Genomic DNA, 26,889 nt, shown 5'->3' on the forward strand with positions numbered 1-26,889 from the left:
TTTTTATAAACATGTTTTATTTATCTTGCTTATACCATTAGACCTGTAACTGCTGGCTGTCATTTCCCTGAAAAGGGGAAATGAACTCAAACACAGACTGGTGCTTTTCAAAAGATAGCAATTGGAAGGGCAGCAGCAGCGGGCATTTGAGATTTCATAAAACCTTCAAGGCTGCAGGAAAGACAAAAGGACATGTGACCAAAAGTGTTATGATTATCCATTAGGGATTTCCATCAGTACCGGCATCAGTTATTTAGGTGATAATACAGCAAGGTCAAGTATTAGTGACAGACAATGTGCAAGTCATAAGGAATGATAGAGAGTACCAATCCTTACAAAAGTCATTGCTATCAAAGAAACTTAAAAGTGTTTCAAAGAGATATCTAAATACTTCACATCAAATATACAGTGGCCATCCAGATTATAGCTCAGGATCTGTTGCAAAATTTTGTCCAAGTGCCAAATCAAAGCTTTTTTTCCTTTTTTTTTTTTTTTTTTTTCCACTTTGTCTCCTAAAAAAAAAATAATTACACAGTTACATTAGCAGTTATGCAAGCGCTCTCAACTCCTTAGCCACAGGAATCAGGGCCCTGGTGATCAGGAGCGCTGCAGCTAAGGGTGCCTCTTCTTTGTCACAAACTGCCTCTAAGCCCACCTTGTCTATTTAGGGCAATTGCATCACTACACATCTCGAACTGTTCAGTGCTTTGATTTAGTAAGAAAAAGCTGAAATGCAGTTCTACCAAGCCACACTTCACCTTTTCCATCCTTTCATGGGAACATTAAAGTTTTGTCAACTGCCACCACAGTAAATCTTTACGGATTTGCAGATTTTATCTGAACTTTGTTAAATCGCTTTTAAATGTCAGAAGTGAGTATTTGCTTTTTCGTGCCACTTCAGTTAACCATGGAGATTGGATCACCCTGAAAATTGCCTTTTTTTGCTTTATTCTTAGCAAGGGTGAGGAATCTGAATCTCATGTGCAAGGCTCAAGATGATGCTTAGGACAGAACATGCAGAGTAAACGTTGTTTCGTTCCTTTCAATATCCAGGGAATATAAAGCTGGCAACTGTAGTCCTGTCATTATGGGTAATGAAAATAGTCCCTTTACAACAAACTTCCTGTAAGGGAGAACAAATAGATAGTAACTCTTCTGGTAACATGTATTGTACACTGGCCAGCGTGTTTTTGGCGTTGAAGGGAATCCTGTGAATGTGTTTAGTTCACTTGCTGAGCATTCATCTGAGGCATCCCTCTGTTTGGTCTGGGGGGCCCTCCACGACCTAGAAAACACAAAAAGGAGGTTGAATTCTGCAGGAAATCTGGTTAGTTTAAAAACAGTCCTAAATCTTCTGGTCTGAACTCAGTCAGACTTTGCTGTGCTTCCTGAAACACGCTCTGAGCTTCACCACGGCCCAGTGTTGTACTGAACTCCAGGGGCCTCAGCTCCACACCTCAGGGCTTTCAGGACCAAGGCAGGGACAGAACACTCCAAACCTGAACTACCATGTGGGGTTTCACAGATGCAGGCCACAGCCTCGAGCTGCCCTCACTGACAAGGCACTCATGGCAATGTCTGTATTGAGACAGAACAGAGTCTTCTCGCCAAAAATGTACTAAGAAAAAGACCAGATGAAATAGTGATGAAAATAGAATTTAGAAGCATTAACTACAGCCTCATTATGTGTGTCGGGTTTGTTTCCTAAGGCTTTCATTAATAGGACAGTTAAGCAGTTCTGCTACATCTAAACGTCTACAGCAACTGCTGTTTTAACTTCTTTTCCAAGAATCCCTCATTTAACAGCCAACTAAACTTCCACCACCAGCTCACAGGACCCCAGTAATTTAAGTCAGCAGGGTCACCTATGAGGTCAGAGGAAAGTCAGCTTATTCTTACTTGTGAGCTTCTGAATAAGGAGTGAAGGTTGCTTTTAAAGTGCAGAACTTTAAAAGCTGGAAAGAAACAAACTTCCACTCAACCCAAATCAATTATTCACTACTCAGGAAATTACCTCTAGGAGCTCCCCGAGGTCCACTCTGTCCAGAGCCCCGTTTGAAATTTTGTTGATATCCATCCTGAAGCAAAGAAATTTAAGAAGTTACAATGAAAAACCTGGGCATTGTTTTTAATTGCCAGCAAAATAAGGTCCTTTAGAACAATATGCACTGACAAAACACCTGTAACTTCAACATGCAACATTCCACTAGTTTAAAATAATCTTCAAAAAAAAATTCTTACTTCCACTAGTGCCTAGCAGCTGTAATAAAATGAACAGTGACAAATGCTCTCTTCAGTTACAGGATGTGTCGCTCAATATAACTAAGAAATATAAATAGATGCATTTAGTGTTCAACTTCCAAGCTACACAGAGGCAGTTTGTCTTCCTGAGCAATAAAGAAGTCCCAGAGGAAGGTGTCACTAACAGCTCTGAGTGCTTTTGACAGGTATTTCCCTCCCCACTGGTAGCTTACCCTCTGGTAGTTCGAGTAATCCCGAGGAGCATTGAACTGGGGCTGTGTGTAGCCACTGTTTGGAGTGTTGGAAAAGGAAGGACGGTAGCCATCGTATCCCCCTACGGAACAGGGCACAAGTCTTACACTTGGAAATCAAAGTTGCACTTAATACTAGACCTGCTGCTACTATAGAAAGAAAAGCAGTAACGACAATTTACCTAAACCTTAAAAAAATCCCATCCCTTTAGCAAGGACTGTTTACCTGCAAGTCAAGCAAATGTCACCAACATCAAGGCTACTGTATCACAGAAAACCAGAATGAACACTTGGTAAGGACTGGGAGGAGGCACAGTTCAGTGCATTTCTCAGAGTCACCTGAGGTTTGGCTTACAGAACATTCAGCCCAGAGCTAAACATGATCCTAGGAGGGATCTAAATGTCCCAGCTGTGATTAGTGCATTCACACTCCAGTCAGCTGTATTTTTATCACACAGGTTTCTTCTCTAGTCCCCAGCCACAGGATGGGAAGAGAACATGGAAGACAGTACCCACGTCCATAAGTAATCCCAGAACACCTGACTGGGAAATCTCTGTCCTATTCTAACATAAACCTCTTTGTAACACTGCCAGCAACACATTTAAGGTCCAGGAATCATGAACATTCTCTTATCTATCCAGAATGACAGTATCATTCCTCCATTCTTGTTAATTCCCTTGGCCTAGTGACTTTTGGACTCTTGTGTTCTTGTACTTCTATATAAGCCAGCCTATTCTCATTCTGATGAAACACAGAGCTATAAAATACACTGTGGAAACAAAAAGCATTTTTGAAATACCAACTGGCATCTGAATTCCTTTCTTGATGGGTGGATATTTTTGCATTTGCTTATACTTGCACTAGATGCTTAATACTGTATTGTAACAGAGGTCCAAACACACACTTAAATTTCAAGTTGCTTATCTACAACCACTAAGATTTTTTACTCCAAGTTTCACTGTCTCACTGGGATACCACCCCAGTCTGACAACAGCAGGTCAGTTTCACACTTGCTCTCCCGCCCTGGCGTTCCCCCAGGTCAGGCAGAGGTCAGGCAGTGTTCTGCAGAGCTGCTCACCTCTGAATCCATTTGCCGGGCCCCTGTAACCGTTCATGAGGCCCCGGGCCCCGCGGGATCCCCCCCGGGACACCCCCCGGCTGTTGTAGTAAGGCTGGCTGTTCCTGGGAAACCCAGTGCTCTGCTGGGGAGGCTGCTGGTGGTTTCCTGCCACTTGGTGACTCTGGTCCGGGGAACCGTGGTAGGTACCAACCACTGCAGCGGAATCGGGGGAAAAAGAAGTGTAAGAGTCTGGATTTCTTTATGTTCCCACGTAGCTCTCCTTAAACCCAACTCTGTTAGAGGAGAAGGATGAGGCTTTTTCTCCTTATCTCACATCCAGTACTTGTTAGCACTTCAGTGAAAAGAGAAGACAGTGGTGAGAGAAAAACAGCTCTGGACACAGACTTTTATTTTTTCATGTTGCTAACCTGGAAAGCATTTTGCCTGCTGAATTCAAACCATATCTTACTGATTTCAGCACAAGATTCCAGGCCTTTGTGACCGTACACCAACTGTGAGAAGCAATCCATATTTGCTCTCATTTCTGGCTTACTATTCCCTCTACAGAACATCACCTCAAATTGCACTCCTTTTGTAAAGCAACCTTAACATCAGCAGACCAGCACTTCACTCTAGGGCTTGCATCTTCACAATAATCCTGTTCACCTTTTTTTTTAAAACGCATATAAACCTCAGTCAAATGGCTTAACAGTTGGAGATACATATACTGAATTTTACTCCCTGTTGAATATTCAAACCCAGACAGAGTAACAAAACCTGGTACTGCTCTGGGGAAAGGTCTGCAAGGGAATCTGTGACATGCTTTTGCTCCATCATTCAGGATTTCACAGACCTATCACCTGTTCTACCAAGGCCTCAAGAAGTTTACCTGTCTGAAGTTGTTCTTGCTGGAGATCTGATTGTTCTACTTGGTGAGGTTGATTGGAGAAACTCTGGTTGTAACTGGCCTGGTACTGGTTTTGCTGCTTAAGGGTTTCTGGCTCATTCACAGGAGGAACAGGTGCATTCATGTTGAATACCTGTAAGAGCAGAAAATCAGTTTTACAGCTCTGTAAAGACGCAGCAAAGTCTGAGAAATGTGAATAACCAGAGACTGTCCTATGTAGCTACATGACTGACTCCATCACAAGGCATGAGTACCAAGCCAGAGGGATGCAGTATTGATTTCCTACTCACTGTTTGCATGGATTGGAATGGAGCTGCATTGACGTTGATTCCGCTGCTATGCAAAGGCTTGCTGGAGCCAGCCTGGAACACCTGTGGCTGGGATGCAGTGGGAAGTGATGATGAGGATGGGGTCTGGTCTGCATTCAGGGACATGGAAGCCTAATAATGAAAACAAACAACAGTTTAGCAGCTCTTGAGGTACCATAAATCTAACTGCAAAATCTTTGCTTAAAAAAGAGTGGCAATGCCTCAGCTTCACCTCTACTAATGACTGTTTTCTACTTCAGCTCAACAGCCACATTCACAACAGCATGAGATGAAAAGCCTAACCATCTTCTCCCTCATTAACTTGAAACACAACCAGAAAAAAACTAGAGGGGGGAAATGAAGAAGTTTCCAGGCTAACTGCTGTGAAAAAAATAAATCCATTTCCTAAGCCAACAACACTGATGCTCCCATGCTGATGTTGGCATGCTGCATCCAGCTAAACAAACAAGCTTCCCAATGAAAGTTTTGCTGTGGAGAACTTACTGGTCACAGTCAGGCTCTGAAGTTTGAAATTTAAGGGAGTTGAAGTACCCCTATCAACTAAAAATCATGTTATTTATGAAGTAACACAGACTAACATTTGATGCCACCTGCAATCAGAGTTCTTCCCGCCCCTGTGAAACCTGACTTGCCTGAATCTGGTCAATTGATTCTTTCTGTGGCCGTTGCTCTGCTGTGTGAGAAGGCTGATACATGGGTTGGGAAGCTGTATATCCCTCACTTGTAGAAGAAACCAAGGGAACCTGGGACAAAATAAACCCCGAAGCCCCCAAAAGTCAGCTGATGCTCACACACAGTTTTGTAAAAACTATCAGAGAACTCTGGAGAGGATGGTACTCTCTAGTCTGTGAGCCAGCAGGTCTTCAAACCAGTACAAATTCGCTGTGTTTTAACCACCAACATTCTAACACCACACAGCTCCAAGCTCAAACACAAGTGGGCAAGAGCTGGCTTCCAATGGCCTGAATTTTACGTTTTACAAGCTCTGCTCCCACACAGGGAGCCCAGGGAAAAGTCCAGCCAGCAAAGCAGAACACTTTGCAAACTGGGGAGTTTAAGAGGCAACAGGTAACAACTGATGGGAGTGTTCACACCACACTGGAATGTTCCAAAGCCATGACTAAGTTTAGCTACTGCTTGGAAGATCCTCAAGAGAATAAATAACTGGTACCACTGGTTGATGTAAGGGAAATAATAAAAAAAAATCCATTGGATTAAGTCAGACATCACCTAAGAGTAAAATAAAAACTAGTGCAGAGAAAACCCTCTGCCCAAAGAAATTAGTCTACTCCTACAAGATGACAAAACTGTGGAGAGCATCAGCACTTCAGGAGGTACATATAGAGGAAACTCAAGAAATAATTCCCTCACTCCTGTTTCTACATAAATGAGTGACTTAAACCTTGCAGACCTTAGCTGGACAACCCAAAGGAAGCAATTTATACTGCCTGTACTGTGAGATCCATCATCTATCCAGATTTTTTTTTTTTTGGTTTGCAAATACCTACAGGGATCAGACCCATTATTGAGACCAGCAGAGTGTTCAGAGATGCCACACATGCTTAATATAAAATTAGGGACTTCTTTAATCACCAGACAACTGAAACATCTTAGCAAGAAAGTGACTACTTCATTTATACAGTGCAGAAGCAAGTTTAGGAGATCCTATTTAAAGCTCAACTGGAAACAGCACTCAACTCATGCTGACTGCTCTACAACTCCCGGACAAAATCCCAATCCAAGAAAGCAACTGAAAACAAACTCTACAGAGCTAATGCATGAGATCTATTTGTGCCCTGACACTCACCTGAACAGGCTGCCCTATAACCAAGTGGTTCTGGCTTTGGCATTTCTGTTGCGGACAAGTAACAAACTACCTGCTTCTCCTTACCAGAAATTTTCAATGCCTGCAGAGAATGGAACTAGGAACTAGTGATGCTTATAAGCAACAATGGAAATCACCAATTTCCCAAAACTGGGACTTCAGCTTTTGCTTAAGCGTTTCTCACGGAGTTAGGAAAGAAATCCTTTTGTAACTCCAATCAGGTCTAATAACAAACTCAAATCCAAAGCAGAATTTATTAAACATTTTACCTGTGTAGCTTCTGGTTGCACAGGAACTTGGGTAGGCTGGGCAAGTCTTGACTCAGCATGAACTGGAGGAAAATAATTTCACTTATTACACAGTAAAATCAAACCTTTTACAGTACAGCGTTATTGTCTTCTCTGAGCACTCATGTGAAAGCTGATCATCACGAAGATGATGAAGCCTTAAGCATGGCAAAGCTATACTCAAACTACCAACTCCTGTTTCCATGCAAAGAATATATTTTCTACTTGTCCAAAATAATCCAAAGCAAAACCAAAGCTTTAGATATTCTATATTTCCAAGCAAAACCTATAAGCAAGTGAGAATTGGAAGTACAAAAACAGTACAACCACATTTCTGAGAAAAACACACTATAACAGGATTGTGCTATTACTTGTGGTGACCTCTTTACTATGCAGCAGCAACTGAAGCATTTCTAAGAGATGACTTGCAGGCTTCCCCAGTATTTCTGTTTAGGATTTACCATTACAAACCTGGAGGGCAAACCATTTGGGGCATGTCCAAACTCTGTGCTGGGTTCATTGGCTGTGCAGATACAATGGCAGGATCAAGCGTTTGGTTCTCAAATTCCAGCATCGAGTCCTGGGGAGAAAAAAAATTAAAAAAACCAATAAGAATCAAATCCACACTGCTGTGGGTTGAACATATGAATGTTCAGAGTACAGAAATACCTGCATGAAGTTGTAGGGGCCCTGCATCTGTGCCATGAGGTCCTGTACTCGCTGTCTCCTGACCAGGGGGTCTGCCTGAGCCACAGCAGTGAGCGCGTGAGGTTCCGGGACGGGAGGAGACGTTGCCTGTGTCTGTTGCTGCAGGGAATTTACAACCTAACAAGAGACAACAACCAACTGCAATTTCAGCTCCATTTCAGCATAGGCAGCACTGCACTCACTTACTCAGTTGTTCTTGCCATTTCTGACTTTTGCCTAACTGTTTATGGATGATGGAACTGCTGTAGTGGAGCTGAGGGACAGTATTACATGCCACGGACAGGTCAGTGCTGGTGGCCAGCTACTCATCTGAGCACTCACAGGATTACAGAGTTCACACTCTGCTCTTTTTTTTCTCCACCTACTCTTTCCCCCATGAAAGAAGTACTTGTTCAATATTACATGGAGTTTTTGAGAGCAGGATTTGAGACCGCAATTTATCACCACTCGATTTAAATTTAAAGGAATTTAAATTCAAAGGAAGTAGGGGAAGAGTAAGCTTTGGAAATATGCATAAATGAGGAACAATTATTTTCTCATAGCTTTTTGGTAAATATAAGTGGAGTCAGAATATTTTAGTCTTTCTTAAGACTTCATAATGCTCAATTTTCACAGCCACTATTATCCTAGCTCCCTGATTTACTGTCTCAGGAACAGCAGGCAGCATTGCATGACAAGGATTGCCAGACAGCACCGTGAGGGAACACCAGAAGCCCAGAAGCAGAAGCACAGACCAGGGAGGGCAAGAAAACTCAGATTTACCAGACATCCCACATCAACAAAGGAACAAACTGCAACAGGCTTTCAGATAGCACCTGATCAGACAGCAGAACCACCAGCAAAGCTGGACATGGGCACCCCAAACACCCATCAGCAAACAGTTTGAAAACAGACAGTGATAAAGATGGTCAAGCTGCACTTGGATGGCCCTAACCTGTCCCTAACCTGCTCTTTAGGCAGCTCCCATAAGCCAGAAATGCCATTTTCAATGTCAACAAATGCCCTTTAAATAAATATCATTGTCTCTTATCATTACTTCTCTATTTCAATGAGCTTCTAATATTATTAACTTTCCAGATAGACAGCTAAGCCTTAAAACTTAGTTACACAAGATATAATTTAGCATATAGGCACCTGAAAGTTCCAAATATTGACGTAAAATACCTGATTCCTTATGAGAACTGCAGAAGACAGATTTCTGTACAGCAGTCATGACAATTCACAAACCAGACTTGTAACAAAGGTCTGATCTTCCTCACACTGCCACTATCCACCCTCAAAACCTGCAAATTTTTAATTTTTCAGAGAAACCTACAGCATCTTCCAGCATTCCAACTGTTTGTCCAGATTTCCAAATGTTCTTTGTCCATAGCATTCTGCACATACAGTTGCCTCACCAACTCCAATGGCTTGTTCCTTGAGCAAAACCTAAACAGACAATCTGAACGAAACTAAAAGCTAACCAGAACCTACAGTCCTCTTTGAGACTCCCTTCAGACCCAAATCACCACTTGTAGCAATCCACAGAGAGCCATTTGACAATTCCCATGAAAAACACACCCCGAGGCAGTCCACACTGGAAACCAAGCACAACTCTGGTCTATCAAACAGTCCCTGAATTTCACATTGTGGACTGTTTCCAAATGAAGGATTAAGCCCTTGGAGTGGAAAAAATGATCTAGAGGACAAGTATAGACCTTTTGCACATTACAAAGTTTAAAAATTGAAGAAAAAGTGCAAGTCAGATCATCAGGTGAAACTTGAGTGGTAAAACCAGCAGCTACTCATCTCCTGCATAACTGTTAGCAAAAGTGCCCTCCATTATTTGAGCACTACCACTCAACTTATGGAGTCCAAGTCAATCACAACAATTCAGTACCTTCAAGAAAAAAAAGTCAACGGAATCAAGAACACAAAACAGTGACAAAAATATCCAACATTTTCCTGTTTCTCAAGTAGTACAGCAGTAACTTCAGAGACTATTTCATATTTTACATTATCTTTTTCAAGAGTCCTTTTATGATGTCAAAAAGAACAGGTTAGGACCTATTCCTTCAGCCTTGTTAGCACTACCATGTACTCTGACCCAGTACAACCACAGTGGGATGGAACAAGTGAACAAATTTCAAGTTGTGTGAGGTAAGTTAACCTTGTCTGCAGGCAGAGCTGCCAGACACAATGCAAGGAGACTGACAGGGAACAGGCAAAAAAGAGGAAGAAAGGTAAAACCACAAGTTTAATGACACCCCAAACCAACAGAATGAACCTGTATTTTGTCAGTCTGAGAATGGTTTTCAATTCTACACAAAATCCATCCAACCAAAGTTCCACAATCTAAGACACAGAGAACTTTGTATACAATCAGACTCAGGCACTAATTACAGGAGAAGCAGTTAAAAAATTTTAAACCCCACAAAACAATAGAAAACTCCATGAACACTATTACCAATAAAGGACATCTTCACCAAAATGACATCATATAATCCAAATGCACTTAGAAAAATTACAAGCAAATTATTAAAACCTATGGAAGAACCATACAAAAAACATATTTGTGAAGAATCATCACTTCCCAAACTAGAAACATGTCACAGAAATCCTGACTGTATATCACATCTACTTGAGGGTTACTGAAAAAGGGAGGAGTTTATATCCTCCCCCTTTGTGAATAATTACGGTGATCCTCTGAGCAAACGTTCTCTTCCAGATTTCAAAATTCACTGTTATCAGTGCACACTCTGTGTCATGATCTTACCAAAGCAAAATTCAGCTGCATTCTCCTGAGAAAGGAGATTGTGGTACCAGCAATAATAATTTTACAGGCAGATATTCTCAATTTCCCCTTTTTGTGTTAATAGCTGCGAAAATAAAGTTCTTTATTATGAAGAAACAGGCTTCATAATATTTTTTTCTAAATTATTCCCTTCCACCATGTCCAAGATATTGGGACAGAAAGGGCAATTGAAGTACACATTCTTTGTATTGTCCTATGAAAACAAAGCTAATCCAATTCCAGATTCAGCAGACTAGGAAATGATGAGTTTCTGAAATCTGTCTGATACCAAACTACAACCTGAATTATGTCTTCATCCATACTCCTTATATTAAGAACTACAGAGAACTGAACCACTCTGGACACTTGGTGGAAACACAGATATAAAATGGGTATAATTGAAGCCAATCAATCATTAATTTTAAAATGCTGTGCCTTCTAAGAATACCCAGACCAAGCATAACTTTTCATGTGTGGGTTTGGACGGTTTCTTCAGTTTTTTAAGATAATTCTTAAACCACATTCAAGTAGCAGGGAGTAGCAGTGATAATTTCAGAGGTTTTTAAGTAAGGAATTGAAATACTATGACAAGGAACTACCAAACTCCTTCACACACATGACAAAGCTGTCTACTTAGTTTTAGAAGCCTCACACCCATCCTCAGTATTTTTAAATCTCTTAGTGGTCTTCAACGCTGTAAGATAGGAATTTCAGCCAGACTCAATGGAAAATCAGCCAGATTAGTTTATCAGATCAAAACTGCTGCTCTGTTTTTTCAGCACTGGACAAGATAATGAACACTTACTCCACTCCTACACTTACAAACAGTCCAAAGGCACCAAGGTCTAAAAACCTGACCATCTCCAATTAGCTGCTGCAGAAGGCTAAAATCAATCACAAATTAACTCTCCAGAGCCTGAAAGAAGCTGCTCAAACTCATTTTTAACAGACAGATACAACTCAAGCTCCAACACTCCAAACTTGTCCTTTCCCATACACAAGGACCACATATTCCAGTGCAGTAAAATCATGGACTTGTACACGTAGCAAAGTGAGTGCAAATCACCAAACTGGGAGTGGATCCCCACACCAGTGCACCACAAACAGCACAAGTGAACAGCCACTCAAGTGTAAGGTAGGAAAAAGTGAGATACTTGAAGAATTGTAGTTCTGGGAAGCAGAGACATACACACACACAAGCATATTTTAACATCAAATGATGTACGTAAGCAATCTGGAGTAGGCATTAGTTGAGTTACTCATTTTCAGCTCTCTCTCCAGGGACCTGCTCAATGAAAGCACAACTACACCACACTGTCAGCAGCTGGGAAGATAAACTTTCAAGCTCTACATTTGCAGCTAAGTTCTCCAAAAAGACAAAAAGACTTCAAAAAAAGGCTTTAAAGTTGTTTTAAGCATAAGATTTTTAACCCCTGTTTTCCCAAGCAAGCCACTAAGGAAGAAAAGCAAGTTCTCTGCAAGACTAAATAGGCTTTATTTCTCTTTTAGGTACTCCTGAGCTAAGTATGTAATTAAAAAATCGAGTAGTGAGTCCAAGCTTACTTAAATATATGTATATTTTTATGTATTGGGGGAGAAGGGATGCAATACTAAAACCTATCATGAATTGTGAGCCAGCAGAAACAGGGATTGCAATTTTACCTGCAGTACACAAGATCTTACCTCAACCGTTTCAACTGTCCACTCATCTACCTGTTCCTTCTCACTACTGCTGAACTGAGTCTCTGCCATGAATTGTCTGTTTACATACTAAAATAAAAATAAGAAAGGGTATGAAAGTAAAAGTAAGTGGCATCGAAGGTATACAAAATGACAGTCTTTCAGTGAATAATACCTCAGTTGATTCAACTTCAGCTGGTTCAGTAAATTCTTCTGCTGGATCAGGTTCTGGAAGAAAAAGAAACAAACCATTTATGTGGGAAAAACCAAATAAACAAAACCCAACCACCCTCATGTTATAGACCTAGAAGATACAAAGTTAGATGAGAAAAACTCGTGTCACAGAATACTAAGAAGAAATGTCATGAGCATTAACAGAGAATTAATAATAACAAATATTCTCATAGCTCTGAACTGAAAAGAAAAAAAAACCCATTAAATTCTCGCTAGGGAGAGTTATGTGCAGCTATGCCTTCTCCACAAAAGGGAATAATGTCCTGAGTTGTCTTAAAATTGGATACAACAGTACCAGGTTTCTGAAGTATTTAATCAGTGTCTCTGCTTCAGAAACTGCTCCCTTCTAACACATCTTAAACTGGTGGGAACCACTGAAAAATGGGGAAAGCCTCAGGCAGCCACAACTTTCATCTGGCATGGTTTCAGTACTAGAGATGAACACTGCATTTGCAATTTAATCACTCTGAGGACTGCAGAGACAAGACAGAACAACACAAACGTGTCAGCCACAAGGCATCTTCCCCTTCTCACCAGCTTCTGCTGCAGTGTCTTCTACTGCAGGTGCAGGCGCAGCCTCCTCTTCCTCACACAGCCCATTCTGGTGGTTGTGGGTGCTGTCGAAGTAACTGGTCTGAAGAATTCGTTCAACAACCTCCTTCAGTGCTTTATCTGGGAAAATGGAACAGAGAAACGTCAGCACCACCTCAGTCCTCATCATGTCCTCCTTCCTTCCCAAAGATCCTATGTACGTTTTATGACCCTTTTGCTGGGAAGATGTTGCTGCCCCAAGCCAGACCATGACCATTACTAGTCCAGGATTTCTTCTCTTACTGGGTCACATTCAATAAAACCCTGAATAACCCACCGTCCTTCAGAAAAATTCGAAGGGCAAGAAGGATCTTAAGAGTACACACAACTCTTCAGAAGCTTTGTGGAGCAGTTCACAGTGAGGTCAAGTTTATGAATTTAATTACTAGATTTTTATTCCTGTTACTTAAAACCATTACTTGTAAGATAATTTCTTCCAAAACAACTGTCAATAAAAATGAATCTATACAGGTACCACCTGATTCATGAAGGTTCTTCCCCTGGGGTGAAGTGGCTCAAAAGAGCCTTTGTAAGCAAAGAACACCTGCCCTCAGTGCCTCAGATGAATGGTGGGGCATCTTAACCCAAGCATTACTGGCTGCCTAGGCCAGGTATTTGGGAATTATTTCCATATAAAAGCAGTCTGTCTGGCATGGTCACACCCTGATCCACAGGTTATCAATTAAACAGGGCAAAACCACAACACTTTTTGCAGGAGCTAAGGGGGAGAGAACATCCCACTGAGGAAGGCCATGCCAGTGTCTCTATGTCAGCAGCAGCAGAGTAGTGCTGAAACAGCAGGAATAGACCGAGCTTCTATACTGAGTAATGCTGAGCCAGTATAAAAAGAAAATACAGCACACACTGAGTACAAACTTCACAAGTCACTGCTACAGTCAGCTAAGAGCTGAGAAAACGTAGGTCCTCTAAGAACTCAGAGATAATTAACTGCCCAAGTTCTCTTACATCAGATGTGTGTTTTAGTTCAGGCACAAATTCAGTGTGCCGTCTCTTCATGCAGACACTGTACTTACAGGTTGTTCCACAAACTGGTTTTTCCTTCCCTTCCAGTAAGTCCCACAGGTGAACAGATGCTTGCTCATACTGCTCATTCAACCTTAAAAATTAATTAATAAGAGTTAATTTCTTACTGAGTCTTTACATTACCATACTAAATACTTGGTTAACCAACTGGCAGGTAGAAAGAGAAGCACTCTGCTGTAACCCTACCTCATGTTCATGTCTCGTTCAGGGTAAACCAGCTTATAAAACTCATCCAGCATTGTCAGTTCCTCCTCTGTCAGCACTGGCACCCCATTGGATCCTTGTTTGAGGTCGCTGCGCACTTCATCATCCCCCAACTTCTCCAGAATAAACTGCAGCTCCAGCACAGTCTTTAAACGCTTCTGTTCAGCCTCCTCTCGCATCAGCTGTTCCCTACGAGCTGTCTTCTTTATTGTTTTCTGAATCTGGAATGGACCCAAGGGAAAAACAGTTTGGAAATGTCTTAAATTGCTAAGAAAATGTCAAGAGGGAGGCAAGGGAAAAGCCTAAGTGTTGGGTTCTTCCACTGGGCAAGAGCAGAGCCCAAGTGTTGGGTTCTTCCATTTGGAAAGGCTTGGGTGATCCAGATTTTTCACACTGGCCAAACAGAGAGCAGGAACAGAGAAGTTATTCACCATATCCCATGATAGTAGGAAGCATTCAGTGGAACTACCAGGAGATCAGCTTAAAACAGATAAACAAAAGTACCCTTTGTTGTTTTTCACGCACCACAGGAGGGAACTCATGGAATGCTATGCCATGAAAGGCTGGGGAGATAATACAGGATCAGCAAGCTCAAAAAAGGATTTTAACAAATTCTTGGACATGAGACCCCCAGTCAGATACCCCAGGGAACAAGCATGTGCATCCATTACAGCACTCCTAGTGTGAGGAGCAGGGATGCAGGGATGGAGAGGATGACACATCATCAGCAGCCTTGTGCACTGAACCTTCCACAAGACAGGTCTAAATGCAGCACCACTCTGAACCTACAGGATGTTTCTCCCACTCTCCATCTTAATCCAAGCATCTAGCATCCCAAGTTCAGCTGGTTCACTTTGGAAATTTAGTATCCTCTTCCAAAAAATGTATCCTGATGGTAACTTTCACACTTGAAACATATAAGTCTCATTTTAAAAAATTCAAAGATGTATCTTAGATCAACTAACTCCAGTCAGGAAAAACTGCAACCAAGTTTGAAAGCAGAGCACCAATCTGGTACTCCTGCATTCACTGGCTTCTTTCAGCAGTCAGCTGAGCAGTGAAACACTTGAAAACAGACTTGTCCAGAAAAGGACATTCTCCATTACTAACATTGCATAAACACAGAAGGAACTGCAATGCCAGAAAATAAAGAAACAGGTTGGCTTAGTCGTACAAATTAATTTACAAACTTTCTACAGCTAATGTAGAAAGCGGTTTATAACACAAGGATGCTGCTGCCCTTTCAATTATTCCAGCCTCCTCACAAGCTAAATACACTCCTTAGAGCAGTCAGCTGTATTAACACGCACAACTCAACCAACCCCTCCAATGCTGCTGCTCTTTCCAGAACTCCCAAATGTTTAGATTTAATTCTTGGATCACAGTATTATTCTGCATCCTTGATAAAACACCAACCCAAAAGATCACCTATTTCATAGTATCCAGGTAATTTACCCTTTACAAAAATAGTCATCCCAGAATGTTGCTTCAGATTGTATTATTAAGAAATAAACACCCTATGAAATCCATTTAAGAAAATGTTACCAATGGTAGCAAGTGACCGTCTTTAATGTTGCATGACAGATCTGGCCTGTGATCACTGTTTTCAACACTTGTGTCAGAAAATCACATTATTCTTGTTTCCGTACATTTATGTAGTACATCAGGAATTCTTCAGAAAACCTGACATCAACTAATATAAAGAACAGAAGAAAACAGTCAAACATACAGGAAATGAAGGGCAATTCATCCCTTAAAGACAGGTGACTACTGCCTCAGTGGAAGAGTTTAAAACGTTTGGATAACCCACAGGACAATGTTTGATCTTTACTTACATCTTGGCTCAGAGCCATAAAACTCCTCTGCAGTTCCTTAGCAAATTCCAGATTATTTGTCACTTCCTGGTATTTTGACACCGCATCCTTGAAAAAATCCAGAAAGACCACAAACATAAACCATCATCAAAAGAACAGAATATATACTTCCAACAAGTAAATTCCCATTTTTTAGTTCTGAAGTGAGACACAGCACCCCTGAATAGGACTGCAACTATGCTAAGGCAAATTCAGATTTTCACTGGCCCAGATATCAAAGACTTGTGTATGTCCTTGGGGCCTCCAGTTTCTTTAGATATGCTAAACATATATAAAAGTATGCCCTCATGTGCTCACATCAATGATGGACAGGTTTCATGCCTGGCTGTAGCCAATCCCTGACAAAAATTAATTAACAACTGGGAGAATGGGGGACAAGAACAATCCGGCAACTCAGAACTGCTCCAGAGTTTGAGAATTAATGCATTGTTACCCCAGCCAGAGCCCAAATCAGAATATAGAGAGCATAACGTACCCTTCTCTAGAAATCTTTGCCTTTGCTATCTTCTTAAACCTAATACTCTGATCTGCACCAAAGCAAACCAAATTCCTCAAACCACCTGGTAGTATTGAGAAATTACAGCAAATCAGAATCAAATCATGGGGATATGGCTGAGACATTTATATTCCTGCTGTGACAAAATAATGGATCTTCCCAAACTAAGAAGGTTTTTATCAAGTCTGGTAGTCAGGCTTCATAAAAACCATGAGCTTCCCTCCTCAAGATGATGTCAGCTCTCTATCTTCTTTTATCTTCACAACAGGCCATTACAAAATAAAAATACCCAGATCTGTGATATTTCAGTTTTCAGCTGGCATAGAATCACCAAAGTGAAGATGAAATCATCCAAGGAACCAAGGGAAGCAGCTCATTCTTTTAAGTGTCAACAGCTGCAATAGTTGGAGGGTACATTTTTTTTCCCTTCGCTTTATTAGTGTTAAAAATCATCAACAAAACACTGTTGATTACTAAGCATCTGGTGATCTCGTGAAGTACCAATGTGCATGTTTGCACCATACAACTGAATTTAAATTGATACTTGCTTTTTATTTACTACAACTGCAAAACTGCTGCTGAATCAAGCTCTATCATAACCTACTTTAAGAACCAGCCCCAACAAGGAGGGAGGCAGCACAAGACTCCTCACCACAAAGATAAGAAAACAATTTAACAGAGATCTGGTTAGGATTTTTTTTGCTTGTTTTTACCAGTTGATCTTGATTCAGACGTTCTCCCTTGTTCATTCGTTCCTGGTAATCATCAAGTTTGCTCTGAAAGAAAAGAAAAAATGCTGTTATGAAGAGGCAAAAATCAGTTTAAAGCTTTTTTCTACTTGTGCTAACAAAACTACCCAGTGTAATATTACAGTACAGAGACTGTAATATGTTACACAAGCACATCAGAAAAACTGTCTTCTGGGTTAAAATGTTAATATTTTCCCAAGAGGTAAATATTTTTATCTTGTTTAGCTGGCTATTACAATGTCTTCACGGCTAGTTGGAATTTCCAAAGAAATTCACATTCCTCCTAAGGAGAAAAGCACTCTCAATGCACATTTCCTTCAGTCCTGACTGCAAACCCCCACTGCCAATGCTATTAAGATTCAGAACTATCACTTAAGATAGTTGCAAAGAATTTTAAACAGTTTCTAATCCTCTGTGCAAGAATGCCCACCAACACAATTCGTATTAATAGCTCTAAAATAGTTTTGCTCAAGAGCATTAGGATTTTTTTTTTTTCCCCCACTGGAGGAAACTGAAAGAACCATCAGGCTACTTTTCAGCAGGATCAGTTTTCTCATCTGCTTAAGCAGAAAGCCATGCACAAGAGTGGCATCAGCCAAAGGCAGGTAAAACTCCTGTGTGCCCCAGAGACTGGTTCCACAGGCTAACTACAAAGGGTCTTCAAAAGGAAGCGAAGCCTGTAAAGATAACACACCTAATTATTAAGCTGTTTTCACTATTTCTGTATTATCACAAATTACTGCATTTTGAGTGAAATTTGCCATTATCTACTTTACAATTATCTTCCCAATCTAGGATAACAAAACGTGAAACACAGGAGGAACATTTAATTTTGAATGTTAAAGAATCAAAATCCTGATGCCACCGCTGTCTTTTGAGAGTTTACACCTTTTTTGGTTGCCGTTGCCCTTAGTTCCAGACTTTTCAGTTAAAATATTTTACTGGTATTTTTCTAGTTAATTGAACCTCTATGCTCAGGCTCTTTGGAAAGATCAAAGTCTGTGGAACAGTTTACCAGGCAAGCTCCTCTTCCAAAGGACGCCCATCAAAGGATGTACTTGATGCCCACCATGACTTCCTGAAACCCAATCACCCCTGTGAGGCTTGGTCCTTTGGATGCCACTTTTGGTGCCCAACAGTTTGCATCTCTGCAAGTCCTCCAGGTCAGAACATTTAACTACTTCATCTCCCAGTGTATCAGAGCCAGCAATGGCGTAGACAAAGTCAAAGCAAGAACTTGCAGAGCTCCAAAAATATGTTACTGGGAATTTCCTGCTGGGGACAGAAACTACATGGTAACAGTTGTTAAATGCAGCAGCCACAGTTCCTAACAGATCAAAAAAGTAGCCCTGGAGAGCTTTTGGCACACTGCAAATCTGTCTCAACAGGAAGTAAGGTCAGGTTACTCTTCTGCATCCTGATCTCAGAGCAGATGATGACATGCTTGAACAATCACAGGACAGTCTCTTGATTTGGGAGAGTGTGGCTGAGCTGTGAAGCTAAAAGAGAGGTAAGAACTGAACCACTGCAGTGCCCCAGCACAAGGCCGGGTCACCCCACACCTCTGATGGCTGAAATCCCAAAGCAAAGTGGCTTTGCAGACAAGGAAAATACAAAATTCAAAGGAAGTTCCTACTTGCTCAAGTCACCAGCTCCCCTGCTGCAGATTACAATTCCCTGGGTCACCCTGATGCAATTGTTTGTGAGGCTGCTCAGTAAATAGACTGCAAACACGAACCAGCTTGAACAGGGTCTACAAAAATGCATTAAAACAAATTCTGTGATCCAGTTTCCAACACAAACCCATCAACAACAACAGTAAAACAAACTGGATGTAACACTGTATTACAGAACACTACTTTGTTTGACTTTGTTGAAGAAAACATATATTGCAAAATTACACAGAATCCATTTTGGTGGCTGCGGGCATAAGGGAGGTAAGAGATAAAAATATCTTAAATAACTACATTTTTTTTTCTGTATACTTTTCCCATGCATGGTTGGTTCTTTCAGATTAAGATAGTGCAGTAACATACTGAACAATGCACAAGCTTCTTCTTGAATGATCAAATACTCTAAGGTCTAATGTAAATGCTTTGTTTATTTTTATTCAACTAAAAAGCCAAGTGTAATACATCACTTTCTCCTAGGAATAGAAGAAAAGTTACGTGTCTTCACATTTACTTCTTTAAAAATATTCCTATTGGGAAGGTAAAAGCAGAGGAAGGAAAGCCCTGTCAGCTGCAATGCAGAGGACAAGCCAATGTGCACTTAGTTAAATGTTACCACAAAGATTTCCACTGCCAAGTAAGCGTTTTTCTATCATGGCGAAGACACTTTTCAGATCCAAAGCTGCATGACACAGAAATATTAAGTAAAATGCCTTCCTTTGTAATCTGCACTGTCAACTATCAGCAATCCAAGAGCAGCACTAGAGCTGTGAAACAACTGCAGTGAAACTCCTGCTCAGAAACGTACTGCAGAGCCTGCAAGAAGGGAAGACTCTCTCCACCTTACCCCCCTGACACAACTTCACCCTCGCTCCTCACACACATAGATCTCTGAGCATGAAAACCAAACCAGCAGGGGAAAAAAAACAATCCAGTGGCAAAGTGAGCACATGAATTCTGTATTGAACAGCTCATGAGTCAGCAGCTCCCAGTCCTGCAGGCAGCAAGGCACCCTGCTTCAGCTCTTTCCACTGAGATACATGAAGTATTTTGGAGTTTCCTGGGGGAAAAGCACCACAAACAGGCTCCTGGGGCTGTGGTGTTCACTGCTTAAGTATGGTCTGGATTTTACTCTAATAGGAATCCAAAACTGAGTTACTTTATTGCAGTAAGAGGCAGTTCTCTTCACCTCCTCTGAATTGTTTCAAAAATCCCACCCTGAAGTGGAAACAAAAAATGCAGTCACAGGGCATTACCCTCCAAACCAACCCTGGTTTTAGAAATGCCTGACCACTGAGCTGCCACTTCCAGTCCTCTGCTACAAACTGGATCACTGGAATCATCAGCTTAAAAATAACCCTTAAAAAAGGGGGTCAGGAGCAGGAGGGAGGCTCTATATTTAACCAGGTAATTTCAATGCTATGGTTCTACCAATTACAGCAGCACAAGTGTGCACAACAAGCTGCAAGGGGACAAGGTAACCTCTGCAAACAGCTGGAATACACCCTTAGTAATTCAAACTCTACTACAAGCTAAGAAAAGATGGAAAGGACATTCCAAGTCTGTTTCCAGAGGTATCTCAAAAACTGAATGAATGTTTTTGACAGCACAAAAGCAATTAAGAAAACCCAAAATTTCAAATAGCTGTGTAATGCAGTTTGCATTGAAGCCAAATAAATGCCAAGTTACAAATCAGAAGTTTATTAACCCGTTTTACATCTCTGCATTGTAATTTGCCCTCCACCATCACCTCCACACTCATTCATGACTTTGCAGCAAAAACGGTCCAGAAATGACCAAATAAACCCACAAACCAAAACAAGTCTTCTATTTTCTCAAAAAAAAAAAAAAAAAAAAAAAAAAAAAATCAGGCAAAAAAAATTAAATGATAAAACACTTAGCAAAGAAGTTCAGAACCTCTCAAAACTCACCAGTTCTGAGAAGCTGTTTCAGTCCTGAGTTGGAACCAGGAAGATGGAAGGATAAATAACACCAATACTCCAGAACATTTACACGTCTTCTGTTTAAACTGAATTTATTTTTGGAATGGCAGTTGTAGATATTCTGGTGGGTGGGTTTTTTCCCCATAGTCTGGGAAGTTCGATAGTTTATTAAAAAATATCTGCATAATGTATTAGTTTATAAACAAATGACAAGGACACATGAATTCTGAGACTGCAGTTTCGTGATCAGTTAACCTCAGAGGAGAAAAAAGTTTCCTAAGCAACCGGAATTAAACCACAGAAGAGTGGAACCCCAAGTTTTGGTGAATGCACAGAGGTGTTCTTTCCAGATCACCACCACACACAATTTCCTACAGAAACACTCTGAATTTAAAGGGAAGTTGACTATGCTGTAGGAGACCTGGATTTTGCTCTACACATCATTTTTGTTCTCTCCTAACACGTTCTGCATGTCCTTTTATTCTGAAACAAAAGCCATGATCCAAACCCCAAAGCAGCAGCTGAAAAACTGAAACTAGAAGATGTTTCACAGCTCCTTGGACTCATCCTGCATCCAGTTAACTGAACTCATCGTGAGACAATCCCTGTTCTACAAGAACCACTTAAAACCAAAACAGACCAGGCTGAAACCTCAAAGCACCAACCACCACATGATTTCACAGATAAACTGCTTTGGGTTTTCAGACCTGAAGCTTGATATGCAAAATTCCAACAAAGAGATGTTTCAAAGAAAGATTCAGGCTATTAATCCATCGTCTGAAATGAATTTTACCACTTGGTCCAAGATCATGTGAAAACCTTCAAAGATAAATTTTAAACCAAGCCTCACAAGAAGAGGTTCTGGAGCCACTCACAAGCCTGGAACATCTAAGTGGCCCAAATCATGGACAAAAGCATTGAGAGAGCAGCTTCAAACTTCCTGCTGCCAGAACAGAAAACTGCTCCCAGCTTTTACTATAGGTTCCTGTTTCCCATGGGAAATCCAACATTTTACTGAACCAAGCCACGTCAACTTCAAATGTCCATCTGCTGTTCCGTGAGAGCTCTTGTGTAGCAAGGACAGCAGCACCTGTGAACTGCTCCTTCTGCACCGCAGCCAGGGTTACACCCAGGAGGAAACTCAGACAAGCTGATAAAGTGACAGCAGCTCAAGTTACCAGGCACAGGCAACATGTGCCATCTTTCCAACTCCAGACACCAAGCTCACATCAAGGTTTTAAGCTCATGTGTTACCCTGTGAACATCTGCCCATCCCCTAATCCACGTGTGAGCTAAGAATGATTTTGCCCCTTTGGCAGAACATTTGTTTGATGAACTGTTCTTACATGGCTCATGCTCTATTACACAAGTTGAAAGCAAAAATAACTGGGTTTTCTTTATTCAGCCCTGAAACAAAACCAGAGTTTGATCTACATTCAATTGGCTTAAAATTTGGAAAGGATTTTCTCTTCTAAAAGCAAAAACCAGAAGAGCCAGAGAGAAGGAGAGACTGAAGGTGACGTATTTTCTCATAGGGAACGTGGAGAGCTGGCAGGATTCTAACCCCAGACACCTGACAAGCACCTGGAGGAGTCCAGGCAACTTTTAAATTAACTAAGCTTGTCAACATAAACTGGAGTTGCACATCTGAAGGTCCTGGAGAGAAAATACCCTTTTAATCACCCCCTTCCATGCACACACAAACATCTTGTCTTCTAAGAACATAGGACAGCATTCCTATCTTTTCCAAACACAAAGAGGTGAGGAGGACACAGACGTCTTCACATCCCTTTCTGAACAGCAATTCAATTTATCCCAGTCCCTTTTAACACAAGCAATACTCATTCTTTCAAATGAGGTCACATTTAAGAAAAGAAAATGAAAGTGTAACTAATTATCCAGTGGTTTTAGTTCATACAGAAACATTCAAAACAGTATAGGCCAGAGTTATAAATATTATTTCCATTTGTATTTTGGTAGGCACATTATTTTATCCTCTGCGTTCAGAGGTAAACATGACTAGCTTCACTCCAAAAATGCCAATTTCTTCAGGAAGAGTGATCTTTCCTCTACTAAAATCTGCACACTCCTTTGATTTAAAACCTGATGGTACCTCTTCCATAGCAATCATTTTTCATCGTTCTGAAACATGTGACTATGTATATTTTTATGTTCATTCTGTGACACAAAGCTCTAAAAATCGTCTCTACTGGCCTTCATTAGCAGCTGCTGACAAAGAGAGGATTAACTGTCCAACCAAGCACAAGTTCCCAGCGAGATTTACTGCACTTCTCCCCCACTCCTCTCTGTGCACCATTCAGCACAATTTTACTTTCTGGATATATCCGGAAAAATTAAAAATATCTTCTTGCCCAAAGATGCAAAATGTAAGGAAGTCATGATGTGTACGACGAGCTTTATTTGAAGACACAAAGATTTTAATTAGAGGGCATTATTTCCTAGAGAACTCCATTCCCCCACCAAGGGAGAGGCTCAAGCCCACCAATGAGTTACTCTGCTTTAACATACCAAAACCCGTTTCTCTCATGACTTTTGCAGTGCTTCTGAGTCCTCCTGCAGGAAGTTTCACAACTTCAGCCCATTAAGACTTAGAAATCTTTGAACTTTAATTCATCAGTGAGAGCCAACATGGAGCTTTTCCTTTTTAAGCCTCAGCCCTTGCCTTTTCTTTAAGTCCACATTGCCCAGCACAGAGTAGTCAAAAAAATAAATGCCTTCAGTAATTTTCACAGAACATCTTCCAACAAAAGCCATGTCCAGAAAAAAAGGGCACTTTGACCCTTCTATTCACTTGGGAGAACACTGAAACTCCACTCAAATAGAATGGAATGGCTAAGGCAAGTGTAAATGAGGTGCAAATAATGTTAAGGTAAATAAAAACACTGCTCCCAAGGAAAGCTGACCCTCACACCACTAACACTGTGCTTTATTCTCTTCACTACTCCCAAATACAGAACTGGTCAGAATGTTTATCTGCTCATCTTAGTTTTTAAAATAAACATTTTTAACATGATAAAAAAAAAATTCTGAGGATTTTTGTGTATGTTGGGTGCAACAGCTAAATTTCAAATCATTTTTTTTGTATAGGAACAACTAGAGACAGAAAGATCTGCTCTCTTTCTCGAGCTGAGCACCAGTATTAGTTGTGCAGATATTCCTGTGTATTAATGTCAAGTTAACGACAGACATCTTGTCCTGTCTACACACAACAGACATGGAGGAAAAAGCTCCTCTGATTCTAAAACTTACCTAAAAGGTCCTGGCTTGCTGCTTTTTGCCATGTCATTTTTAAAAACCAGGAAAATCCCACACCCAGTTTTGAAGTGGGACGCTACACTGTACACAGTGTATTTATACAGTGTATTGTTGATACACAATGTATTATCTATAGGTAAAGCACAGCTTCTTTCATTTACAACCCACCTGTACAGAATAATTTACTGGGAATATTCCCACCTCATACAACATGGAGCACTATGAATACGATTAAAAGCACCAGTTAAAAAAAATTAATAGAACAGTTATTGTGCTTATTCACTTCTAAAAATAAAAAGATATTTAGGGCTTTGGCACAAACATAAAATTATTTTTCGGTAATTTTAGCTTGGCACTGTGGTGTTTTGAGGCTATGTATTAGTTCATTTTCTGATGGACGCCTCATGCTCTGGAGGTTGTAAAGCCCTGTGAAATTCATTTAATCTGCCACCACCGAGAGGGTGCAAAACACGCCGCGAGTAACCACGACACCCTTTTCCTCCTGTGCCACAACTCGAACCGTCCCAACACCACGGATTGAGCGGCTGCTCTTTCTAAAAATACCCCGTGAGAGGCCGCTTCCAGCTGAGCTCAGGCTCCCAAAGAGTTGAGCTCAGGGCGATGGAAAGCGAGCGGTGACACTGGGGCGGGGTGGGGTGGCCCCGGCTTTGTGCGGGCGGCACAATGAGCTCCGCCGGGGAGGCCGGGCCGCCGCCATGTTACAGCTTCGCGTCCATGTGCCCGGCACCGGGGGCACCGCAGCCTCTGCCCGCCCGCCCCGCCGGGCACGGGCACCGGGCGCGCCCCGGCCGCCGCAGGCAGCGGGGACGCGAGGAACCGAGCCCCGGGACGGCGCGGCCGGGAAAGGCCCCGCCGCGGGGAACAAAAGGCGGAAGGAGGGGGAAGGGGAAGGGAGCGGCGCCGCCAAGGGGGCTCCGGGCAGCGGGGGCCAAGGGGGGGCGGCAGCCGCGACCCCTCCGGACTCTGCTCCGCGGGCCGGGGAGAAAGCGGGCCGGGTCCCAGGGCGACGGGAGGGCAGCGGGAGATAGGGCAGGGGGACCCGGGGAGGGGAAGGGGACAGGCCGGGGAAGCGGCGCTCGCCCTTCTGGAACCTTCCAGCAGGCGGCCTCTGGGGGCCACGCCGGGAACAACCCGGGAGGGCTCGGCGGAGGGCCCGGCACAAGGGAGCGGAAGGGAAACAGGCCGGACCGGCTCGGGGGCACGGGCGGCCGGAAGGCGGGGGACACCCGGGGGGCGCTGGGGTCTGAGGGGACGTGGGGATCACCTTCTTCTTCTCCAGGTTGCGCAGCTTCTTGTCGATCACCCCCAGGATCTGCTTCATGGCCTCGGTCTGCACCGTGGTGATGTTCACACCCGCCGCCGCCTGCGGGGCCGCCGCCGCCGGGGCAGCCTCGCCGCCCGGTCCCGCTTTGCCGGTGCTGCTGCCGGTGGTGCTGCTCGCCATGGTGCTGTTGGTAGCCGAGGGCATCTCTGTGAAGGAGGGAGGGAGGGCGGGAGAGAGACAAGAGAGCGGAGAGAGCGGCGGGCGCGTCGCGGGGGGAGCGCGGACGGCGGGGACGCGCGGGAGCGCGCACGGGGCCGCGCGCGCACGGCCGCACCTGCCCCAGCGCGCGCGCCGCGGAGCCCCCCCGCCCCCCAAGCCGCCCCTCCCTCAGCGCGCGCGGGGCGGCGGTCACGTGACAGCGCGGGGCAGCCGCCTCGCGCCCAACGGTCATTTTCCCTTCACGCTCCCCTTGCCCCCCTTCCCGCCCCGCCCGGGGTGTCCGGAGGGGCCGCGCCGCCCTCCTCACCCTGTGCGCGACTGAGCCCGGGGGGGGGACACGCTGCGCTCTCTCTCGCTCTGTAGGAATGGCCGCCTCAGCCACGCTCCAGCCCCGCCGCCCGCGCTGCTCCTGCTACCACGGGAGAGAGAGAGGAGAGAGAGAGGGAGAGAGGGAGCGGCGGCGCGCACGCCGGCGCGTAGAGGCGAGGCGGCGCGGGAGCGCGCGGGGTCCTGGCCGGCCCGCGGGTGCTCGCGGAGAACGCCTGAGTCCGCGGCGGCAGCTGCTGCGCTGGGCGGGCGCAGGAGGCGCGGCGCGGCGGGTCCTTCAGGCGCGCGGCGGGCGCCACAGCGCCAGACACAATAGTGTGGCGTCCTCGGGAGCCCTGTCGCCTCTCCCGGCCCCTGTTCCGCACAAATGGGGTTCCAAAACGCGTTTTCTGTGCCCTGGGGCGGGTCCCTAAAGCGTGGAAGCGCATCACGGCTGTAACTGAGCCCCAACAGCCGCAGTTCAGTCGCCGGGAACAGTTGTTTCATGTGTCTTTCAGGCTGGGATTCGCGTCTCCAGATGCAATCCCTGTATATCCCCACGATCCCCACGTAACATGTTTGATTTTAGTCCCGCACGTTTCAGTCACAAAAAGCCGCCACCGCTCAGCAAACCTTTACTTCTATGCTAGCAATTTATTATTTTAATATTGATCGTTTCAATATTAATAAATTAACGTGGGGAGTTCTGTCAGGCAAAGGGAATTTCGGGATGAGTGATGCTGCTTAGTGGGGCACAGCTGAAAAATGAAATGCCATTGCCTTCAGCAGGCTGGGAGCTAAATGGGAAAGGATTTGTTATTTATCGAGTTGTCCTCCTGGAATTAATGGTGCAAGACTTTGGGACATGAAATCCCTGAAAATCCAGTTCACGATATTTGGACATGGACATTGGAAATTTGGTTATAATAAGCAATT

General features: G+C 43.1%; 1 protein-coding gene across 4 annotated transcripts; it reads right to left on the reverse strand.

The window, feature by feature from the left end:
• Nucleotides 1-26,077, reverse strand: CAPRIN1 (cell cycle associated protein 1). 4 transcript variants are annotated; one of them, XM_066187410.1, is made up of 19 exons: nucleotides 25,955-26,077; nucleotides 25,429-25,634; nucleotides 17,219-17,281; nucleotides 15,971-16,057; nucleotides 14,118-14,356; nucleotides 13,922-14,004; nucleotides 12,831-12,968; nucleotides 12,238-12,290; nucleotides 12,066-12,152; nucleotides 7,571-7,726; nucleotides 7,373-7,481; nucleotides 6,884-6,945; nucleotides 5,422-5,532; nucleotides 4,751-4,900; nucleotides 4,443-4,593; nucleotides 3,572-3,766; nucleotides 2,475-2,575; nucleotides 2,015-2,078; nucleotides 1-1,285 (listed from the first exon to the last, which is right to left on the reverse strand). In XM_066187410.1, exons 2-19 carry the CDS (start codon nucleotides 25,630-25,632, stop codon nucleotides 1,221-1,223), a joined length of 2,118 nt encoding a protein of 705 aa, XP_066043507.1. In that variant the 5' UTR covers nucleotides 25,633-25,634; nucleotides 25,955-26,077; the 3' UTR covers nucleotides 1-1,220. The 4 variants fall into 4 exon arrangements, with proteins under 4 accessions (XP_066043507.1, XP_066043508.1, XP_066043509.1 ...); XM_066187411.1 differs by having other exon boundaries at nucleotides 25,429-25,612; nucleotides 25,955-26,076; XM_066187412.1 differs by lacking the exon at nucleotides 12,066-12,152.
• Nucleotides 26,078-26,889: the final 812 nt, after the last annotated feature.

This window comes from Chamaea fasciata, unplaced genomic scaffold, assembly GCF_029207755.1.
Source record: "Chamaea fasciata isolate MVZ Bird 193981 ecotype frontalis unplaced genomic scaffold, bChaFas1.0.hap1 SCAF_7, whole genome shotgun sequence".
NCBI classification, from domain to species: domain Eukaryota; kingdom Metazoa; phylum Chordata; class Aves; order Passeriformes; family Sylviidae; genus Chamaea; species Chamaea fasciata.